Source organism: Oncorhynchus nerka, linkage group LG3 (assembly GCF_034236695.1).
Source record: "Oncorhynchus nerka isolate Pitt River linkage group LG3, Oner_Uvic_2.0, whole genome shotgun sequence".
NCBI classification, from domain to species: Eukaryota; Metazoa; Chordata; class Actinopteri; order Salmoniformes; family Salmonidae; genus Oncorhynchus; species Oncorhynchus nerka.
In genome coordinates, this window is record NC_088398.1 from 31,464,969 (window position 1) to 31,484,747 (window position 19,779).

General features: G+C 42.3%; 2 protein-coding genes across 3 annotated transcripts in view; both read left to right on the forward strand.

Moving 5' to 3' along the window:
- Positions 1 to 19,779, forward strand: part of ptprub (protein tyrosine phosphatase receptor type Ub) — a 375,002-nt gene that overhangs the window by 81,762 nt on the left and 273,461 nt on the right. The window contains exon 2 of one of the 2 annotated variants that reach the window (XM_065011362.1): positions 11,649 to 11,780. In XM_065011362.1, coding sequence (XP_064867434.1) covers positions 11,649 to 11,780 — 132 coding nt within the window. The remainder of the gene's footprint in view (positions 1 to 11,648; positions 11,781 to 19,779) is intronic. The other variant, XM_065011367.1, reaches the window with a different exon arrangement.
- LOC135563591 (uncharacterized protein K02A2.6-like) lies at positions 5,554 to 7,050 on the forward strand. The gene has a single exon (XM_065006421.1). It carries the CDS (start codon positions 5,554 to 5,556, stop codon positions 7,048 to 7,050), a length of 1,497 nt encoding a protein of 498 aa, XP_064862493.1.

The window sequence follows — 19,779 nt, forward strand, 5'->3', positions numbered from 1 at the left end:
GAAATCAAACTGTCCACTTAGGAAGCAACACTGATTGACAATACATTTCACATGCTGTTGTGCATATGGAATAGACAACAGGTGGAAATTATAGGCAATTAGCAAGACACCCCCAATAAAGGAGTGGTTCTGCAGGTGGTAACCACAGACCACTTCTCAGTTCCTATGCTTCCTGGCTGATGTTTTGGTCACTCATGGTGTCATGGTGTGGGGTGGTATTTCTTTGGAGGGCTGCACAGCCCTCCATGTGCTTGCCAGAGGTAGCCTGACTGCCATTAGGTACCGAGATGAGATCCTCAGACCCCTTGTGAGACCATATGCTGGTGCGGTTGGCCCTGGGTTCCTCCTCATGCAAGACAATGCCTAGACCTTATGTGGCTGGAGTGTGTCAGCAGTTCCTGCAAGAGGAAGGCATTGATGCTATGGACTGGCCCGTCCGTTCCCCAGACCTGAATCCAATTGAGCACATCTGGGACATCATGTCTTCCTCCATCCACAGACTGTCCAGGAGTTGGCGGATGCTTTAGTCCAGGTCTGGGAGGAGATCCCTCAGGAGACCATCCGCCACCTCATCAGGAGCATGCCCAGACGTTGTAGGGAGGTCATACAGGCAAGTGGAGGCCACACACACTACTGAGCCTCATTTTGACTTGTTTTAAGGACATTACATCAAAGTTGGATCAGCCTGTAGTGTGGTTTTCCACTTTAATTTTGAGTGGGACTCCAAATCCAGACCTCCATGGGTTGATAAATTTGATTTCCATTGATAATTTTTGTGTGATTTTGTTGTCAGCACATTCAACTATGTAAACAAAAAAAGTATTTAATAAGAATTTTTCATTCATTCAGATCTAGGATGTGTTATTTTAGTGTTCCCTTTATTTTTTGAGCAGTGTATATAGAATTGGAAGAAAATGCACTTTAAAACTAACATTTTTTATCTGCACCCCATGGGAAAATGTGTAGAATTGCAGGAAATAAGCTTTAAACCTGCAAAATGTTCTCTCCCACAGCAAGAGGGGTGTGAACAGTTTGTGTCATCAACAGTTCTTGTGTCCATAGAAATAGTGGCGCGGGATGCTGGAAGGGGGGCCTGAGTAAAAAAGTTTGGGAACCGCTGCTTTTGTCTTGTGCTTTCATTCTTAGGTCAAATATTTCACACATCTGAATCATATTACACCCATTTTAATCACACACGCTGTTAACAAATATTTAATTCCGAAACCAAAGCAGCTCATTAAAAAGGGAGGTTGTTCTACATTTAATGAAGAAATCGATGAGTGAGCAGACACAAAACACATCCCCTCCCTCCAGCCAGGAGGCTTTTAACCTTGGCACCGTCTCAAACTTGATATTTAGATTTGCGCTGTGCCCGGTACCAAATTATAATGTAATTACTTTGTAGGATAGAGACACCCCTGTCTTGGAGAGAGAGGGAGGGAGGGAGGGAGAGAGAGGGCATAATTGAAACGTGAAGGCCCGGGCTGGGCCATACAGTATACCAGTAGGAGCAGAAGAGAATACACTCCAGGCCTGATGCCCCGGCTCTCGCATGATGGGTTCCTGTGAGGAGAAATCAGCGTGCTTCATTTATAGCTCCAGTAAATAATAATATACTGGCAGCATTTGGATGTGTCAGGTCCCATATCTTTGGCTGTTCTATTAGAAATAGATCCCTGTGCAGGACAATTAACCTCTGGCCCTCGCCATGTGGATCCCTGCTGTAACGGCTTAGCATGAGCCAAAAATCAGCTCCCCGGAGTGAAGAAGAGGATAAACCTAGCCCAACTCAACATTCTGTTGGCTCTCTGGCTGGGCTGCTACGACTCTCTGCTACCCATCAGGCCCAGCCAATCTTATCACAATGCTATAGAGTTTCCAGTTTTAGCATATTATCACCGAGATGTAATGTAGGTTGGAGGTGGTGAGCAAGGCTGACCACTGTGCGTTTGTGCTCCACTGAATATATATCGTCTGGCAGACTTTCAGCATGTAAGCTTAATATGGAATTCCTTTAGTCCACAGTACGTCTCCTATCTGTTCTTACGGGCTTGGAATGAACCATCTAGTTAGTAGACCAACCCTTGTTTTTTTGATGATTGCCTGTAACATTTGAACTTCCAACAAAACAAATTTGCCAATGATCTGTAATAGTTTTGGTGTCCTCTTGTTCATCAGTAGTAAAATTGCATCGAATCTGACTTTAGTCCCTGCTGCTTGATGGCAAAATGGTCACATTTGGACCATTTTCTTAATGGTTGATTATCAAATCAAATGTTATTTGTCACATACACATGGTTAGCAGATGTTAATGTGAGTGTAACGAAATGCTTGTGCTTCTAGTTAGAGTCCAGATTGAGCATTAATAAAGCAGTGGACCAGCAGGGTGACCTTAAGGGTCTGGTTCTGGTCATCCCCATCATTAGCCCCGATGCGTCTCTAGGCTCTCACTGTCGCGCTCCAACTCTGGCTGGCACATACTCTGGTCACGTGATGGGGGAATCGGTGGCTGCCCACTTCTAGCCTGTAATTTTCACACCACTGGGTTAATGTGTGAGATGGCAACAGATGCTGCGAGAGGAGGCGGAAGCAAATTATGCCCAAAGGGCCTTAAAAGCCCTGGCTATTTAAATATAATTTGAAAAAAATGTGCTTTTTGGCGTGTGGAATGTAGCAGGTTGTGATGTATTACAATAATAATCACAGTCCCTTGGTTGACATCCCTCCCTCCACAACTTTATTAGTATGTGTGTTTATGTGGCTGTGCATAGGGGATGTGCGCTGTAGTTTGTTTGTGTTTTATGGGAAGGGGAATTCTTTACAAAAGCAGGGGGCCAACATTGCCTTTGCCAGGGTGTGTGTGTGTGTGTTGCAAGGTTTGTGTTTTTATATATTTTCCAATCCATTTTCCAATTTTTTATTTAGCTAAAGTTTTATAAAAACATTTATTTTGTTTTCATATTATTTAGTTTTAGTTTTGGTGTGTGGGACAGAAAGTAGCCTATGCATGGGAGGCTAGGGGGGCCATTTATGTATTTTTATAGTTTTTGTGTTTTGGGGGATGTCAGTTCTTGCCACTGTGGGGTAGTAGTGGATGGGTCAGGTGATGGGTCAGGTCATAGGTTAGGTAAGGTTTAAGGGTAGACTCAGGAAGATGACATAGATGCACATAGTAAGCAGTAGTAGTAGTTCAATTACTGCAACAACCAGGAGCGTTGGAGCACAAGGGTAAACTTCTCAATTGCTGTGGTCCTGTAGTGTGCATGTTGTAGCAGCATGAAGTGCACCCGTGCACATGCGCAGATACTCTGTGTGACCATGTGAGAGCAAAGTCTTGCATCATGCTGATCTAAATGGGCAATTTTGCATGAAAAATCCTGTGATCAAAGGTCATGAAGTTTTGACTGCAGTCAATTGCAAGTTTGTGCAGTTGCTCTTCCCCAACCTTCATCCTGCAGCCATCACCTGCATTGTGGGAGACTCTATTGTCAAGCAATCATAAGTGTGTTTTTGTTTGACCCATGAGAACATGATCAAAGACATGACTGAAACAGGAACCAGTTAGCTGTGATTTACAGTGCCTTTGGAAAGTATACAGACCCCTGGTCTTTTTCACATTTTGTTACGTTACAGCTTTATTCAAAAATGCATTCAATTATTTTTTCCCCCCCTCATCAATCTACACACAATACCCCATAATGACAAAGCAAAAACAGGTTTTTAGAGGTTTTAAAAAGGTTTTTATAAAATTTAAAAAACGGAAAATCTAATTTATGTAAGTATTCAGACCCTTTACTCAGTACTTTGTTGAAGAACCTTTGGCAGCGATTACAGCATCGAATCTTCATGGTTATGACTAAAAGCTTGGCACACCTGTATTTGGGGAGTTTCTCCCATTCTTCTCTACAGATCCTCTCAAGCTCTGTGATGTTGAATGGGGAGTGTTGTTTGAAGGCTATTTTCAGGTCTCTCCAGAGATGTTCGATCGGGAATGTAGTATCTGGGATCTACATCTGTTTATATTAGTTACTGTGCTGTTACTAAGCAGTAATGCATTACGGCAGTGTTACGTTACTACACCTAATAGGAAATGCACTGGAATGCCGCGAACTGTAGAGCACGAGGGGTTTTTGACTAAACGACAACTAACTGTACTCCCGTCTCCTGCCTGGTCATTTCTCCACAACACAAATATTACAGTGGCGACGAGGTGATTAAACTACATAAACGGACATTGCTTGAAGGGAAGAATGTTGCGTGAGTAATGAAACTCAAAAAAAGTATGTAATTCGTCAGTTATTTTTTATTTTCTTTCGCCAGTAAGGTAGGCTAGCACTGCTAGTACAGTATTCAGGAGCTGCCAAGTAGCAAGACTATTGGAGTCCAGAATAGCGACACTGCCCTCTGGTGGTTAAATAAAAGAAACTGTCATTGAACCCATTGAAATTAGGCGATCTCAGTGGAGAAATATTGTCAAGGAAGAGAAAAAAAAGGAAGAAGGGACATAACACGGTGTGTACATTAATACAAATGAGTGCAGTGAATGAAGTAATTGCAGAAACTTCTGAAGTGAAGAAGTAGATGAATATTCAGGAATATAAGGAAACTGAACAATTAACTGTGAAAATGGCAACCATTGGTCGAGTACCAGAGTTTGAGGCTACAAAAGAGGATTTTGATTCCTATTTGGAGCGTTTTGAGCGTTGGCTGCCTGCAAATGAAATCAAAGATGGAAAGAAAGCAGACGTATTTCTCAGTGTTTTGGGTCCAACTGAGTATGGATTGCTGAAAGGTCTCATTGAACCAATGAAAGCAGTGGAGTTGAACTATGCAGAACTGACTGAAACTCTTTCAAGGTATTTCAAGCCTAAGCCAATTCTCATTGCAGAACGTTTCAGATTTTACCAACGTCACCAGAGTCAAGGGGAAACCGTGGCTGACTACATCCTTGCTTTGAAAAGGCTGGCAAGTACATGTGAGTTTGCACGATTTCTTGATGATGCTCTCCGAGACAAGTTTGTATGTGGTCTCACAGGTGAAGCATATCACAGAAGGCTCCTGTCAGAGAAGGACCTGACCTTTAAGAAAGCCTGTGATATAGCACTTGGACTCGAGCTTGCCCACAGGGATACTATTGAGCTATCGGGACATGCAGAACGTCAGAAAGGTGTTCACAAGGTCAGTGATGCACGTGGTGAAAAAAGCTCACAAAAGTCACACTTTTTTCAGTCCCGTCCTCAAGGTTACACAAGAACAAAGCAGCCCACATCTCAAGGGTCTAAGCCAAGTTGCTACAGATGTGGGGGAGATAATCATCAGCACAGTGAATGTCGATTCCAAAAGGAAAAGTGCCACAATTGTGGAAAGGTTGGACATTTACAGAGAGTGTGTAAAGCCTCGAAACGCACAGCAAGAGCGCACAAAGTGTCAGACGCAGCACAAGAAGAGGAAGGTACAACTGAAACAGTAGTGGAACTGTTCACAGTGTACACAGCTCAACAACTAAAAGATGGAATCTATCTCAACATGGAGTTAGCGGGAAAACCAGTAAAAATGCAGCTGGACACCGGAGCGTCTGTATCCCTGGTTCCAGAGAGACTCTACAAAGAAAAACTGAAAGAGTGCCCTCTTCAGCCCACGTCCATCCGCCTTCCTTCATACACTGGTGACACTATTCCTGTGTTAGGGCAGATCCAGGTACCAGTCCGGTATGAGGGGAAGGAGTGGACGCTACCGCTTGTCATTGTTAAAGGAGAAAAATCAGCCTTGCTAGGCAGAAACTGGCTACAAAAGATCAGGTTGAACTGGGGAGAAATCTTCAGTCTCAGAAATGACAAACCAGTGAGTCAGGCTACACTCACTAACATGCTGGAGACGCACAAAGATCTTTTCAAAGATGGCTATGGTGAAATACAAGACTTCACAGCAAAAGTCCGAGTGCAAGAAGGAACCAAGCCTATCTTTAACAAACCACGTCCGGTTCCCTATGCTCTTAAGGAAGCAGTAGAGAAGGAACTGGACCGCCTACAGAAGAATAACATAATAACGAAAGTAGCGAGGAGCGACTGGGCCGCTCCGATTGTTGTAGTCCCAAAGAAAGACAAGACCGTCAGAATGTGCGGTGACTACAAGGTCACAGTAAATCGCTGCATACTACCAGAGGAATATCCACTACCAAACGCTGAAGATCTGTTTGCCACTCTAGCTGGTGGGAAGGTTTTCAGTAAGCTGGACCTGGCATTCGCTTATCAGCAACTGAAGCTGGATCCGGAGTCAGAACAGTATCTGACCATCAATACACACAAGGGGCTATTCAGATTCAATCGCTTGGCCTATGGAATCTCGACAGCTCCAGCGATATTCCAACAAACAATGGATCAGATCTTGGACGGTATAGACCATGTTGTGTGCTTCATGGACGACATCCTCGTGTCAGCACCAACCATTGGAGAGCACCTTGTAGTGCTGGACAAAGTGATGTCAAGACTGGAGAAATACGGAGTGAGAATGAAACGCAGCAAGTGTGAGTTCCTCCAGGACTCAGTGGAGTATCTCGGATACAAGATTGATGCACAAGGCCTGCACCCAACCAACAGCAAGGTGGAAGCAATCGTAAACGCTCCAGCACCCACAAATATCTCAGAGCTGAGGTCATTTTTGGGGCTCCTGAACTATTACGGAAAGTTTGTGGCAAACTTGTCCACATTGTTGCATCCGCTTCACCAACTGCTGCAGGCTGATACAAAGTGGAATTGGTCCCCACAATGCGAAGAAGCATTCAAGACTTGCAAACAGCGTCTGCTAAAGAGCAAGTGGCTTGCCCACTATAACACAGAGATGAAGCTGAGACTCGCGTGTGATGCATCTCCATACGGAGTAGGAGCCGTCATCTCACATGTTCTACCGTCAGGTGAAGAACACCCTATTGCATTTGCATCACGGACTCTGTCACCAAGTGAGAAAAATGATGCTCAAATTGAGAAGAAAGCTCATGACAGACACTCAGACTGTCAGAGAATTCAAAGAGGAAGAGAGTGTGATGGTACGTGATTTCAGACACCCCAAGCGCCTGTGGAACTCAGGTGTGATCTTGCAACGCAGAGGACCTTTGACTTACCAAGTCCAAATTGGTCATCGCCAGGTCAACGTTCATGTCGATCATCTACTACGGTCCAACGCCCCAGCAGAGACATACCGAGAGAACAAGAACAATAACGACCCCCAGGACTATTCTCCTGACTGTGGTCGTACGGAAGAGACCGAGCCTGACCTTCCACCCAAACCTGGCCCACCACAGGAAGCCCAGGAGGAGCGGAGATATCCTATTCGAGAGCGAAGGGCACCTCAAAAGCTTGACCTGTGAGTTGAGCTGGTTAAGGAGGTAACGGACAGTAAAACAAACACTTTAATATGTCCTAGATAAAAGGAAAGAAAAAGGACATTACCTGGGTTAGTTATTAGGACACAAACTCCATCTTCGGGGCAGAATAATCCTCTGGATTTGTGCTGGGCTCTGAAAAGTCTGCTTCAACCCAGTAGTTGAAAAATGTTTAAGAATGCATTGTTCAGATATTGCATTAGTAGTTACCTAACGTATTTACCTTGTTCTCTGGGAGTTAAACACTATGGGGGAGGAGTGTAGTATCTGGGATCTACATCTGTTTATATTAGTTACTGTGCTGTTACTAAGCAGTAATGCATTACGGCAGTGTTACGTTACTACACCTAATAGGAAATGCACATGCGCACTGGAATGCCGCGAACTGTAGAGCACGAGGGGTTTTTGACTAAACGACAACTAACTGTACTCCCGTCTCCTGCCTGGTCATTTCTCCACAACACAAATATTACAGGGAACATGTCCGGGCTCTGGCTGGGCCACTCAAGGACATTCAGAGACTTGTCCCGAAGCCACTCCTGGATTGTCTTGACTGTGTGCTTAGGGTCATTGGCCTGTTGCAAGGGGAACCTTCACCCCAGTCTAAGATCCTGCGCGCTCTGGAGAAATTTTCATCAAGGATCTCTATACTTTTCTCCGTTCATCTTTCCCTCGATCCTGACAGGTCTGTCAGTCCCTGCACCTGAAATACATCCCCACAGCATGATGCTGCCACCTCAATGCTTCACCGTAGGGACGTTGCCAGGTTTCCTCCAGACGTGATGCTTGGCTTTCAGGCCAAAGAGTTCAATCTTGGTTTTATCAGACCAGAGAATATTGTTTCTCATGGTCTGAGAGTCTTTAGGTGATTTTGGCAAACTCCAAGCAGGCTGTCATTTGCCTTTCACTGATGAGTGGCTTCCGTCTGGCCACTCTACCATTAAGGCCTTATTGGTGGAGTGCTGCAGAGATGGTTGTCCTTCTGGAAGGTTCTTCCATCTCCACAGAGGAACTCTATCTGGTCACCTCCCTGACCAAGGCCCTTCTCCCCAGATTGCTCAGCGGCCAGCTCTAGGAAGAGTCTTGGTGGTTAAAAATGGAGGCCACTGTGTTCTTGGGGACCTTCAATGATGCAGACATTTTTTGGTACCCTTCCCCAGATCTGTGCCTCAACACAATCCTGTCTCGAACCCCTACGGACAATTCATTCAACCTCGTAGCTTGGTTTTTCTTTGACATGCACTGTCAACAGTGGGACCTTATATAGACAGGTGTGGGTGCCTTTCCAAATCATGTCCAAACAATTGAATTTTCCACCGGTGAACTCCAATCAAGTTGTAGAAACATCTCAAGTATGATCAATGGAAACAGGATGCACCTGAGCTCAATTTATAGTCTCTTGGTGAAGGGTCTGAATACTTATGTAAAAAAGGTATTTATATTTAATTTTTTTATAAATGTACAAACATTTATAAAAACCTGTTTTCTCTTTGCCATAATGGGATATTGTGTGTAGATTGCTGTGGATGTATTTTTTTTGTTGCCATTTTAGAACAAGGCTGTAAATTGACTAACTGGAATACTTCCCGAAGGCACTGTATGTGTACAGTGGATACATAAAAATACATTTGACATTTGAAGCTCTCTCTCACTAATTGATTGTACAATGTACAGTCGTGGCCAAAAGTTTTGAGAATGACACAAATATTAATTTCCACAAAGTTTGCTGCTTCAGTGTCTTTAGATATTTTTGTCAAATGTTACTATGAAGTATAATTACAAGCATTTCATAAATGTCAAAGGATTTTATTGACAATTACAAGAGACGATGCAAAGAGTCAATATTTGCAGTGTTGACCCTTCTTTTTCAAGACCTCTGCAATCTGCACTGGCATACTGTCAATTCGCTTCTGGTCCACATCCTGACTGATGGCAGCCCATTCTTGCATAATCAATGCTTGGAGTTTGTCAGAATTTGTGGGATTTTGTTTGTCCACCTGCCTCTTGAGGATTGACCACAAGTTCTCAATGGGATTAAGGTCTGGGGAGTTTCTTGGCCATGGACTCAAAATATTGATGTTTTGTTCCCTGAGCTACTTAATTATCACTTTTGCCTTATGGCAAGGTGCTCGGTCATGCTGGAAAAGGCATTGTTCGTCACCAAACTGTTCCTGGATGGTTGGGAGAAGTTGCTCTCGGAGGATGTGTTGGTACCATGCTTTATTCATGACTGTGTTCTTAGGCAAAATTGTGAGTGAGCCCACTCCCTTGGCTGAGAAGCAACCCCACACATGAATGGTCTCAGGATGCTTTACTGTTGGCATGACACAGGATGTCTTCATGTCTTCTCCAGACAAGCTTTTTTCCGAATGCCCCAAAAAAATCGGAAAGGGGATTCAGAGAAAATGACTTTACCCCAGTCCTCAGCAGTCCAATCCCTGTACCTTTTGCAGAATATCAGTCTGTCCCTGATGTTTTTCCTGGAGACAAGTGGCTTCTTTGCTGCCCTTCTTGACACCAGGCCATCCTCCAAAAGTCTTTGCCTCACTGTGCGTGCAGATTCACTCACACCTGCCTGCTGCCATTCCTGAGCAAGCTCTGTACTGGTGGTGCCCCACATCCCGCAGCTGAATCAACTTGAGGAGACGGTCCTGGCGCTTGCTGGACTTTCTTGGGCGCCCTGAAGCCTTCTTCACAACAATTGAACCGCTCTCCTTGAACTTCTTGATGATCCAATAAATGGTTGATTTAGGTGCAATCTTACTGGCAGCAATATCCCTGCCTGTGAAGCCATTTTTGTGCAACGCTATGATGACGGCACGTGTTTCCTTGCAGGTAACCATGATTGACAGAGGAAGAACAATGATTCCAATCACCACCCTCCTTTTGAAGCTTCCAGTCTGTTATTCGAACTCCATCAGCATGGCAGAGTGATCTCCTGCCTTGTCCTCGTCATCACTCACAACTGTGTTAATGAGAGAATCACTGACATGATGTCAGCTGGTCCTTTTGTGGCAGGGCTGGAATGGAGTGGAAATGTTTTGGGGGGGGTTCAGTTCATTTCCATGGCAAAGAGGGACTTTGCAATTAATTGGAATTCATCTGATCACTCTTCATAACATTCTGGAGTATATGCAAATTGCCATCATACAAACTGAGGCAGCAGACTTTGAAAATTAATATTTGTGTCATTCTCAACTTTTGGCCACGACTGTACACACACAATTTTATGTTATGATTTCAGTTTGAGTGTGTGTAATATGAGGGTTAGATGCATGTTTATTTTCAACATTTTCAACAATTGCAACACTGCCATGATTATCTGAGCCTTGCTGTTAGAAAACCACATTAGTGTCTAACTTTCGGCAAATGCGCCTCCCCTGACTTTACTCCTCGACTGTCGTCTACAGTCAGTTGCTTTAGCCTTACCACTCAAACGCTCCCAATCAATATCTACGGTGCTGTTCGTGGCAACGTAATCTCGCTGAGTCTACCTTGAAATTATAAAGTCAATCTCAGTGAGACCTGACAGATTCAGAAGCTTGAAAACCCCAATACAAAAAAAGCCTAATCTAATTCATAATGGCTTTTATTTAAATAGTTTTTGAGTCAAAGATAATGGTTTCAGTATAGTCTGTTTTTCAAACGGGTTTGTTAATTATTTTATTTCAGTTTACAAATTGTTTTTTCAAGATCAGTTTTCAGTTTTAGTTTACTTTAACCAACCTTAGTGTGTTGGTGAGTGAGAGTGTCAGGGGTGCTGGAGTGGAGTACAGATTGCATTGCACCAGGCTATTAGTGTCTGGGTGAAGTGGGAAATGGATTTCCCAGTTAGTTGTCTGGCATCTGTCCCATCTCAGTTATTGAAAGAAGATCAGAGGGGATATCGTGGTGAAATATGGCCCAAACAAGCCACTACACAACAACACTGGAATAAGAACTATAGTGGAACGTTTCTAAAGTGAAGGCAGGTGTGGTTGGGGGTTGATGGTGGGTTCTCGCCTACAGTACTGCATCAACCCCTTTATTCTCTATGGAGCCCCCTGTTATCATAAGGGAAGTACAAATAAGATGCAAATACTGATTTATGGTGGCAATGGCTGAAACGTGTGTCCATCTTGGACTAAATCTATGATTAGTTTCAATTTCAAATTAAATGTGATTATGTGCAAACCATTAAAAAATATAATCCATTAATCCCTTGATATTGAATATTTACTTCATCATGTGTGACCTCCCACTTAATGTCATCTCCTCTCTCTTTCCTCAGCAGCAGGCTGCACCTTTGACGAGGATTCTGAGCCCAGTCTGTGTGACTTCACCCAAGGCGAGGAGGATGACTTTGACTGGCAGCTCTACCGGACACACAACTCGCCCTACGCCTCTTCTGACCTCCTGCCTGGTGGGTTCCTGCTCTTATTACGCTTCACAGTATTGAAGTTTCATCTGGTGCTAACCTGGTATCCACTATGGTATCTAATGCAAGTATCACTATCACTTTGTGGATGGGGTATCTGTATCAGAAATGATAAAAAAAACAGGACTGGGGTGGTATGAGACTTCAAGTCTTAATGTGTGATGTTTTCCTCCCTGGATTACAATCCTTAGATAGAATGGCAATGTGCGAGCCAACAACATACACATTGGCTTTCTAAGCAGCTAGTGCCTGCTCTTCTTAGGTGTGATTTACAGTCTTTGTGCGTGTTCCCACGTGCATGTTTGCTCAAATGAGATGCTGAAGCTGTCCAGAAGCTGGGAGTGTTTAGGAAACACTCCATAGTGTGGATGCCTTCCTATTCTATTAATGGGTAATGGGATTCAGTGTGACGTTAGAGAAGCAAAATTAACTTGGATGAAAACCCCCTAAGACACCATAATGACATAATAGAATAGGAGATAAAGTGGCAGAACAAATGGATGGCTGATAGAAAAAAAATAGATATTACGGAAGATAACAAACTGTGCTGAGAGGCAGACGACACAATTATATGACTCACTACAATCAATTAAACAGGGAATCATTCCGGGCCTTAAACACCTCACACACCTCCCACTCACTACATTTGATGGGGGAGACTACAGTCACTCTGAAGAAGGTCCAAAAATTCCTAAAGGGAGATGAAGTGAAGGCTCTTTTTTAATCACAATGCAGGGGATGCTGATTTCCATGAAATCACTTCATACCACCAAGCAACAAACACATTACATTCATAATGTATAACTCCAACGATCCCAAACTGTTAAACTGCATATCTCTGTGCCCTAGGAGGAAGTCGCCTGTGAGCAGCTCACCCTGCACTAACATAAAGAACATGAGCACATCTACTGCTGCTAAGCTTCCCAGTAAAGCTCATGAAGTCAATAATTTGCTAGTAACAGATGACATTCATATTATAACTATCTCTGATACTCATTTAGATAATATTTTTGATGATACAGTGGTAGCAATACAAGGTTATAACATTTACAGAAAATATAGTATTGCCAATGGTGGAGGTGTTGCTGTTTATAATCAGAACCACATTCCTGTACAGATTAGAGAGGGTGTCATGTTAAATACTGTTGAAGTAATATGGGTACAGGTTCAACAGCCTCACCTAAAGCCCATTCTTGTGGGAAGCTGCTAAAGACCACCAAGTGCTAACAGTCAATATCTGGTTTACTTCTTTGGGACTGGGGGGCAGTATTGAGTAGCTTGGACAAAAAGGTGCCCAGAGTAAACTGCCTGCTACTCAGGCCTGAAAGCTAGAATATGCATATCATTATTAGTATTGGATAGAAAACACTCTGAAGTTTCTAAAACTGTTCGAATGATGTCTGTGAGTATAACAGAACTCATATGGCAGGCAAAAACCTGAGAAAAAATCCAACCAGGAAGTGGGAAATCTGAGGTTTGTCGTCTTTCAAGTCATTGCCTATCGAATATACAGTGTCTATGGGCTCATATTGAACTTCCTAAGGCTTCCAGTAGATGTCAACAGTCTTTAGAACCTTGTTTGAGGCTTCTACTGTGAAGGAGGGGGGAATGAGAGCTGATTGAGTCAGATGTCTGGCAGAGTGGCATGAGCTCAGTCTCGCGTGCCCCCGTGAGAGTTGGCTGCTTTCCATTGCATTTCTACAGACAAAGGAATTCTCCAGTTGAAACATTATTGAAGATTTCTGATAAAAACATCCTAAAGATTTATTCTATACTTTGTTTGACATGTTTCTACAAACTGTAATATGACTTTTCGTATGAACTTTCGCCTGGACTTGCCCGCGCCTCGTGAGTTTGGATTGTGTACTAAACACGCAAACAAAAACGAACAAAACAAACATTTACCGTTGAACTGGGATTCCTGGGAGTGCATTCCGATGAAGATCATCAAAAGTAAGTGAATATTTATAATGCTATTTCTGACTTCTGTTGACTCCACAACATGGCGTATCTGCATGGCTTGTTTTTGTGTCTGAGCGCCGTACTCAGATTATTGCATGGTTTGCTTTTTCCGTAAAGTTTTTTTTTTTGAAATATGACACAGCGGTTGCATTAAGGAGAAGTGGATCTAAAATTCCATGCATAACACTTGTATCTTTTAGCAATGTTGATTATGAGTATTTCTGTAAATTGATGTGGCTCTCTGCAAAATCACCAGATGTTTTGGAACTACTGAACATAACGTGCCAATGTAAACTGAGATTTTTGGATGTAAATATGAACTTTACCAAACAAAACATACGTGTATTGTGTAACATAGTCCTATGAGTGTCATCTGATGAAGACCATCAAAGGTTAGTGATTCATTTGATCTCTATTTCTGCTTTTTGTGACTCCTCTCTTTGGCTGGAAAAACTGCTGTGTTTCTCTGTGACTAGGTACTGACCTAAACGCAATCGTTTGGTGTGCTTTCGTCGTAAAGCCTTTTTGAAATCGGACACTGTGGCTGGATTTACAACAAGTTTATCTTTAAAATGGTGTAAAATAGTTTGAGGAATTTTAATTACGGGATTTCTGTTGTTTTGAATTTGGCGCCCTGCAATTTCACTAGCTGTTGGTGAGTTGGGATGCTTACCGTCCCACATATCCCAGAGATGAACCACTTAAGCTTAGGGCTTACTTTTTCGAACATTCTGTTAAAAATCGCGCAACATTTCAGCGCCCTGCTACTCATGCCAGGAATATAGTATATGCATATGATTAGTATGTGTGGATAGAAAACACTCAGACGTTTATAAAACTGGTTAAATCACGGCTGTGACTATAACAGAACGTGCGTTTCATTGAAAAGTGCAGGAAAATCTGATCACTGAAAATGGAAAAATATATCCATGCGCGACTTGAACCCATTGATAAAGGTGAACCACATTTAATGGGGCTGAGGTTGCAATACCTACAGCTTCCACACGATGTCAACAGTCTTGTCATTTGCCTACCTTTTGTTTCTTGGGTCAAAAAGACGCAAGGCATTGCCTTTCTTCCGGTCTCCGACCGGATATTTTGGTTGAGATTTACCCGGACATTATTTCCAGACGTAGAGCTATAGAATTTACATCGCCTCGTCAATTTGATCGCTTATTAACGTTTACTAATACCTAAAGTTGCATTACAAAAGTATTTCGAAGTGTTTTGTGAAAGTTTATCGTCGACTTTTTTAATTAAAAAAATGACGTTGCGTTATAAAACAATGTTTTTTTCCTTGATTACAGTCTTCATAGATTGATATCTAGGCTATATATGGACCGATTTAAACGAAAAAAAGACCCAATAGTGATGTTTATGGGACATCTAGGAGTGCCAACAAAGAAGATGGTCAAAGGTAATGAATGTTTTATATTTTATTGGTGCGTTTAGTGTAACGCCGACTATGCTAATTATTTTGTTTACGTCCCCTGCGGGTCTTTTGGGGTGTTACATGCTATCAGATAATAGCTTCTCATGCTTTCGCCGAAAAGCATTTTAAAAATCTGACTTGTTGGCTGGATTCACAACGAGTGTAGCTTTAATTCACTACCCTGCATGTGTATTTTAATGAACGTTTGAGTTTTAACTAGTACTATTAGCATTTAGCGTAGGGCATTTGCATTTCCAGATGTCTAGATGGGACGCCTGCGTGTCAGGTAGGAGCAAGAGGTTAACGTGTGAAATGCTTGATAATGTATGTGATAAACAGAGAAGTATAATAAATAAGTATAATAAATATTCACTGGCTCTCATCAAGCTGCCCACTCAAGAAAAAGCTTAAAAATGTCACCAGTGCCTGCAACCTGGTTCAGGTTATCAGTCAAACTACCAGGGTAGTTACAAACAAACAGCACAGGAATGAGTGGTCATAAGAGGTTGTACAATAAGTTTTGTTGTGATTCCTATGTTATTAATAAAAATAATATCTGTTGGTCCGTGGTGTGTAATGAGGAGCAAACAGACACTGCACTTGACATTTATGAAATTGCTTATTCCAGTTGCTAATAAGCATGCAGCCATTAACTTCTTGCGTCGAGCCATCCCGGATCCGGGATCGTGACTACAGCCTCAAGCCCATTACCATAATGGGTTAACTATTCATGAAAATCGCAAATGAAATGAAATCAATATGCTAGCTCTCAAGCTTAGCCTTTTGTTAACAACACTGTCATCTCAGATTTTCAAAAATATGCTTCTCAACCATAGCAAAACAAGCATTTGTGTAACAGTATTGATAGCTATTGATAGCTAGCGTAGCATTTAGCGTTAGCATTCAGCAGGCAACATTTTCACAAAAACAGAAAAGCATTCAAATAAAATCATTTACCTTTGAAGAACTTCAGATGTTTTCAATGAGGAGACTCAGTTAGAAAGCAAATGTTCCGTTTTTCCTGAAAGATTATTTGTGCAGGAGAAATCGCTCCGTTTTCTGCGTCATGTTTGGCTACCAAAAAAAAACGAAAATTCAGTCATCAAAACGCAGAACTTTTTTCCAAATTAACTCCATAATATCGACTGAAACATGGTAAACGTTGTTTAGAATCAATCCTCAAGGTGTTTTTCACATATCTCTTCATGATATATCGTTCGTGGAAGTCTCCTCTCAATCACTGGATGACTGCGTGCAGCTTGTAGATTACGCAGCAATTTGAACAAAGGACACCCGGCGGACACCTGGTAAATGTAGTCTCTTATGGCCAATCTTCCAATGATATGCCTACAACTACGTCACAATGCTGCAGACACCTTGGGGAAACGATAGAAAGGGCAGGCTCATTCCTGGCGCATTCACAGCCATATAAGGAGACATTGGAAAACAGAGACTCAAAAATCCTGCTCATTTCCTGTTTGAAGTTTCATCTTGGTTTCGCCTGTAGCATCAGTTCTGGGGCACTCACAGATAATATCTTTGCAGTTTTGGAAACGTCAGAGTGTTTTCTTTCCAAAGCTGTCAATTATATGCATACTCGAGCATATTTTTGTGACAAAATATTGCGCTTAAAACGGGCACGTTTTTTTAACCAATAATGAAATAGCGCCCCCATAGGTTCAAAAGGTTAAGAAAATGACTGTAAAAATGGTTAAATCCCCATGGATTGATGAGGAATTGAAAAAATGTACGGTTGAGAGGGATGAGGCAAAATAAATGGCAAATAAGTCTGGCTGCACAACCGATTGGAAAACGTATTGCAAATTGAGTGACTAAATTGAATAAAAAGAAGGAACTACACTGAAACTATCAGGTTTCAGATATGACCCAGATGCAGACAGTGTCGAAGTAACAAAAGTTTATTTCTAGTACAGGGGCAGGCAACACGTTCAGAAAGGGTGCAACACGTTCAGAACAGCAGGTAGTCTCAGGGTCAGGGCAGGCAGGGGTGAATAATCCAGAGAAGTGTGGCAAGGCATAGAACGGCAGGCAGGCTCAGGGTCAGGGCAGGCAGAAAGGTCAAAACGGGAAAGACTATAAAACAGGAACAAGAACAAACAGGAGCAAGGAGCTGGTAGGTTTCACAAAACAAACTGGCAATAGACAAACAGAACACCGGTATAAATACACTGGGGAAGATGGGCGACACCTGGAGAGGGGTGGAGACCAGCACAAAGACAGGAGAAACAGATCAGGGTGTGACAGAAACAAAGATAAGTGAAATAAATAATTATTGTAAAAAGCTTTGGAGCACCTTAAATGAAATTCTGGGGAAAAAGGCAAACTCATCAACTCATCATTCGTTGAATCAGATGGCTCATTCCTCACAAAACCAACTGATATTGCCAATTACTTTAATGATTTTTTTCATTGGCAAGATTAGCAAATTTAGGCATGACATGCCAGCAACAAATGCTGACACTATACTCCTCCTATATGCCATATTTTTTATTTAAGCCTATTGGAATGTGTGTGCCACCAGGCTTGGAGGGAAGAAAATGTCATTCCACTCCCTAAGAATAGTAAATCCCCCTTTACCTGCTCAAATAGCCGACCAATCAGTCTTACCAACCCGTAGTAAACTTTTGGAACAAACTTTCAGCATGTTTATAGAGAAGGACATTCAACAAGCACAGCACTTACACAAATGACTGATGATTGGCTGAAAGAAATGGATGATTGATGAATATTGTGGAGACTGTTGTGTTAGACTTCAGTGCGGCTTTTGACATTATCGATCATAGTCTGCTGCTGGCAAAACTTATGTTATGGATTTACACCCCCTGCTTTATTGTCTAACAGAACACAGAGGGTGCACTTTAATGGTAGCCTGCCTCTCCAACATAATCCAGGTAGAATCAGGATTTCCCCAAGGCAGCTTTCTAGGCCCATTACTTTTTTCACTCTTTACTAACCCAACACTATACATGTCAGCTACTACAGCGACTGAAATGACTTAACAAATAGTTGCAGTTAGTTTCAGAGTGGGTGGCAAGGAATAACTTAGTCCTAAATATTTCAAAATCTTAAAGCATTGTATTTGGGACAAATCATTCACTAAACCTAAAACCTCAACTAATCTTGGAATAAAAATGTGGAAATTGAGCAAGTTGATGTGACTAAACTGCTTGGAGTTACCCTGGATTGTAAAAATGTCATGGTCAAAACATATTGTCACAACATTAGCTAAGATGGGGAGAAGTACGTCCATGATAAGGCGCTGTTCTACCTTCTTGACAGCACTGTCATCAAGGCAGGTCCTACAGGCTGTAGTTTTGTCTTAACCTGTGCCACAAAAAGGACTTATGCAATTGTTTCAGAACAGGGCAGCACGGCTGGCCCTTGCATATACACAGAGAGCTAATATTAATGATATGAATGTCAATCTCTCCTGACTCAAAGTGGATAGGTATTGACATGTTGACCCGATCTGTCTGTTTGAACTACTGGCGCACAGCTCGGACACCCATGCATACCCCACAAGACATTCCACAAGAGGTATCTTCACAGTCCCCAAGTCCAGAACAGACTATGGAAGGTGCACAGTACTACATAGAGCCATGACTACATGGAACTATATTCCACATCAAGTAACTCATGCAAGCAGTACATTTACACCTTATGGAACAGCGGAGACTGTGAAGCAACACAAACATAGGCACAGACACATGCAGACACACACACATACTCACAAGTACACATGGATTTTGTACTGTATATATGTGGTAGTGGTGGAGTAGGGGCCTGAGGTCACACAGTCTGTGAATGTATGTTTTTAAAATGGTATAAACTGCCTTAATTTTGCTGGACTCCTGGAAGAGTAGTTGCTGCCTTGGCAAATGGGATCCATAAAATGGGATCCATAAATACAAATACTAAACTTTTCATTCACGTTCTAGTCATTTGCTGCCATCAGACACCATCCAATTCAGTGCAGGCGTTGTGATAATTAATACTTTCCCATTCCATTTGAATTAAAACCAGATTTACACACAGATTTACCACATTTACACCAATCTGGGGCCTTCAGTGAAACTATAACGGAGGTGAAGTCAGGCAGGCAGGTAACAAAGAGGAAAGAGACAGCTTTGGGAACACATTATCGACCAAGCACCAAGACAGATATGTGAGTTTACTCACCCAGGCTCCTTTTATCTGGGCCACACCCATGGCAAGATGTAAGGTAGTATATTAGTTCATATTATACATCTGAAATAGCACCGTGAAAATATGGTATACATAGGATTCTAGAACAGAGCAATGCAAGGAAATCCAATCACAATCATGTTATTTGTAACATGCACTGTCACGACTTCCGCCAAAGTCTGTCCCTCTACTTGTTCGTGCGGCGTTCGGCGGTCGACGTCACCGGCTTTCTAGCCACCACCACCACTTTTCATTTTCCATTTGTTCTGTCTTTGTCTTATCACACCTGGCTTCACTTGATCAATTACTTGTTTATTATTTATCCTCCTGTTCTACATGTTGTATTTGTGAGTGATTGTTTGTTGTATTGTGGTCCATATTGTG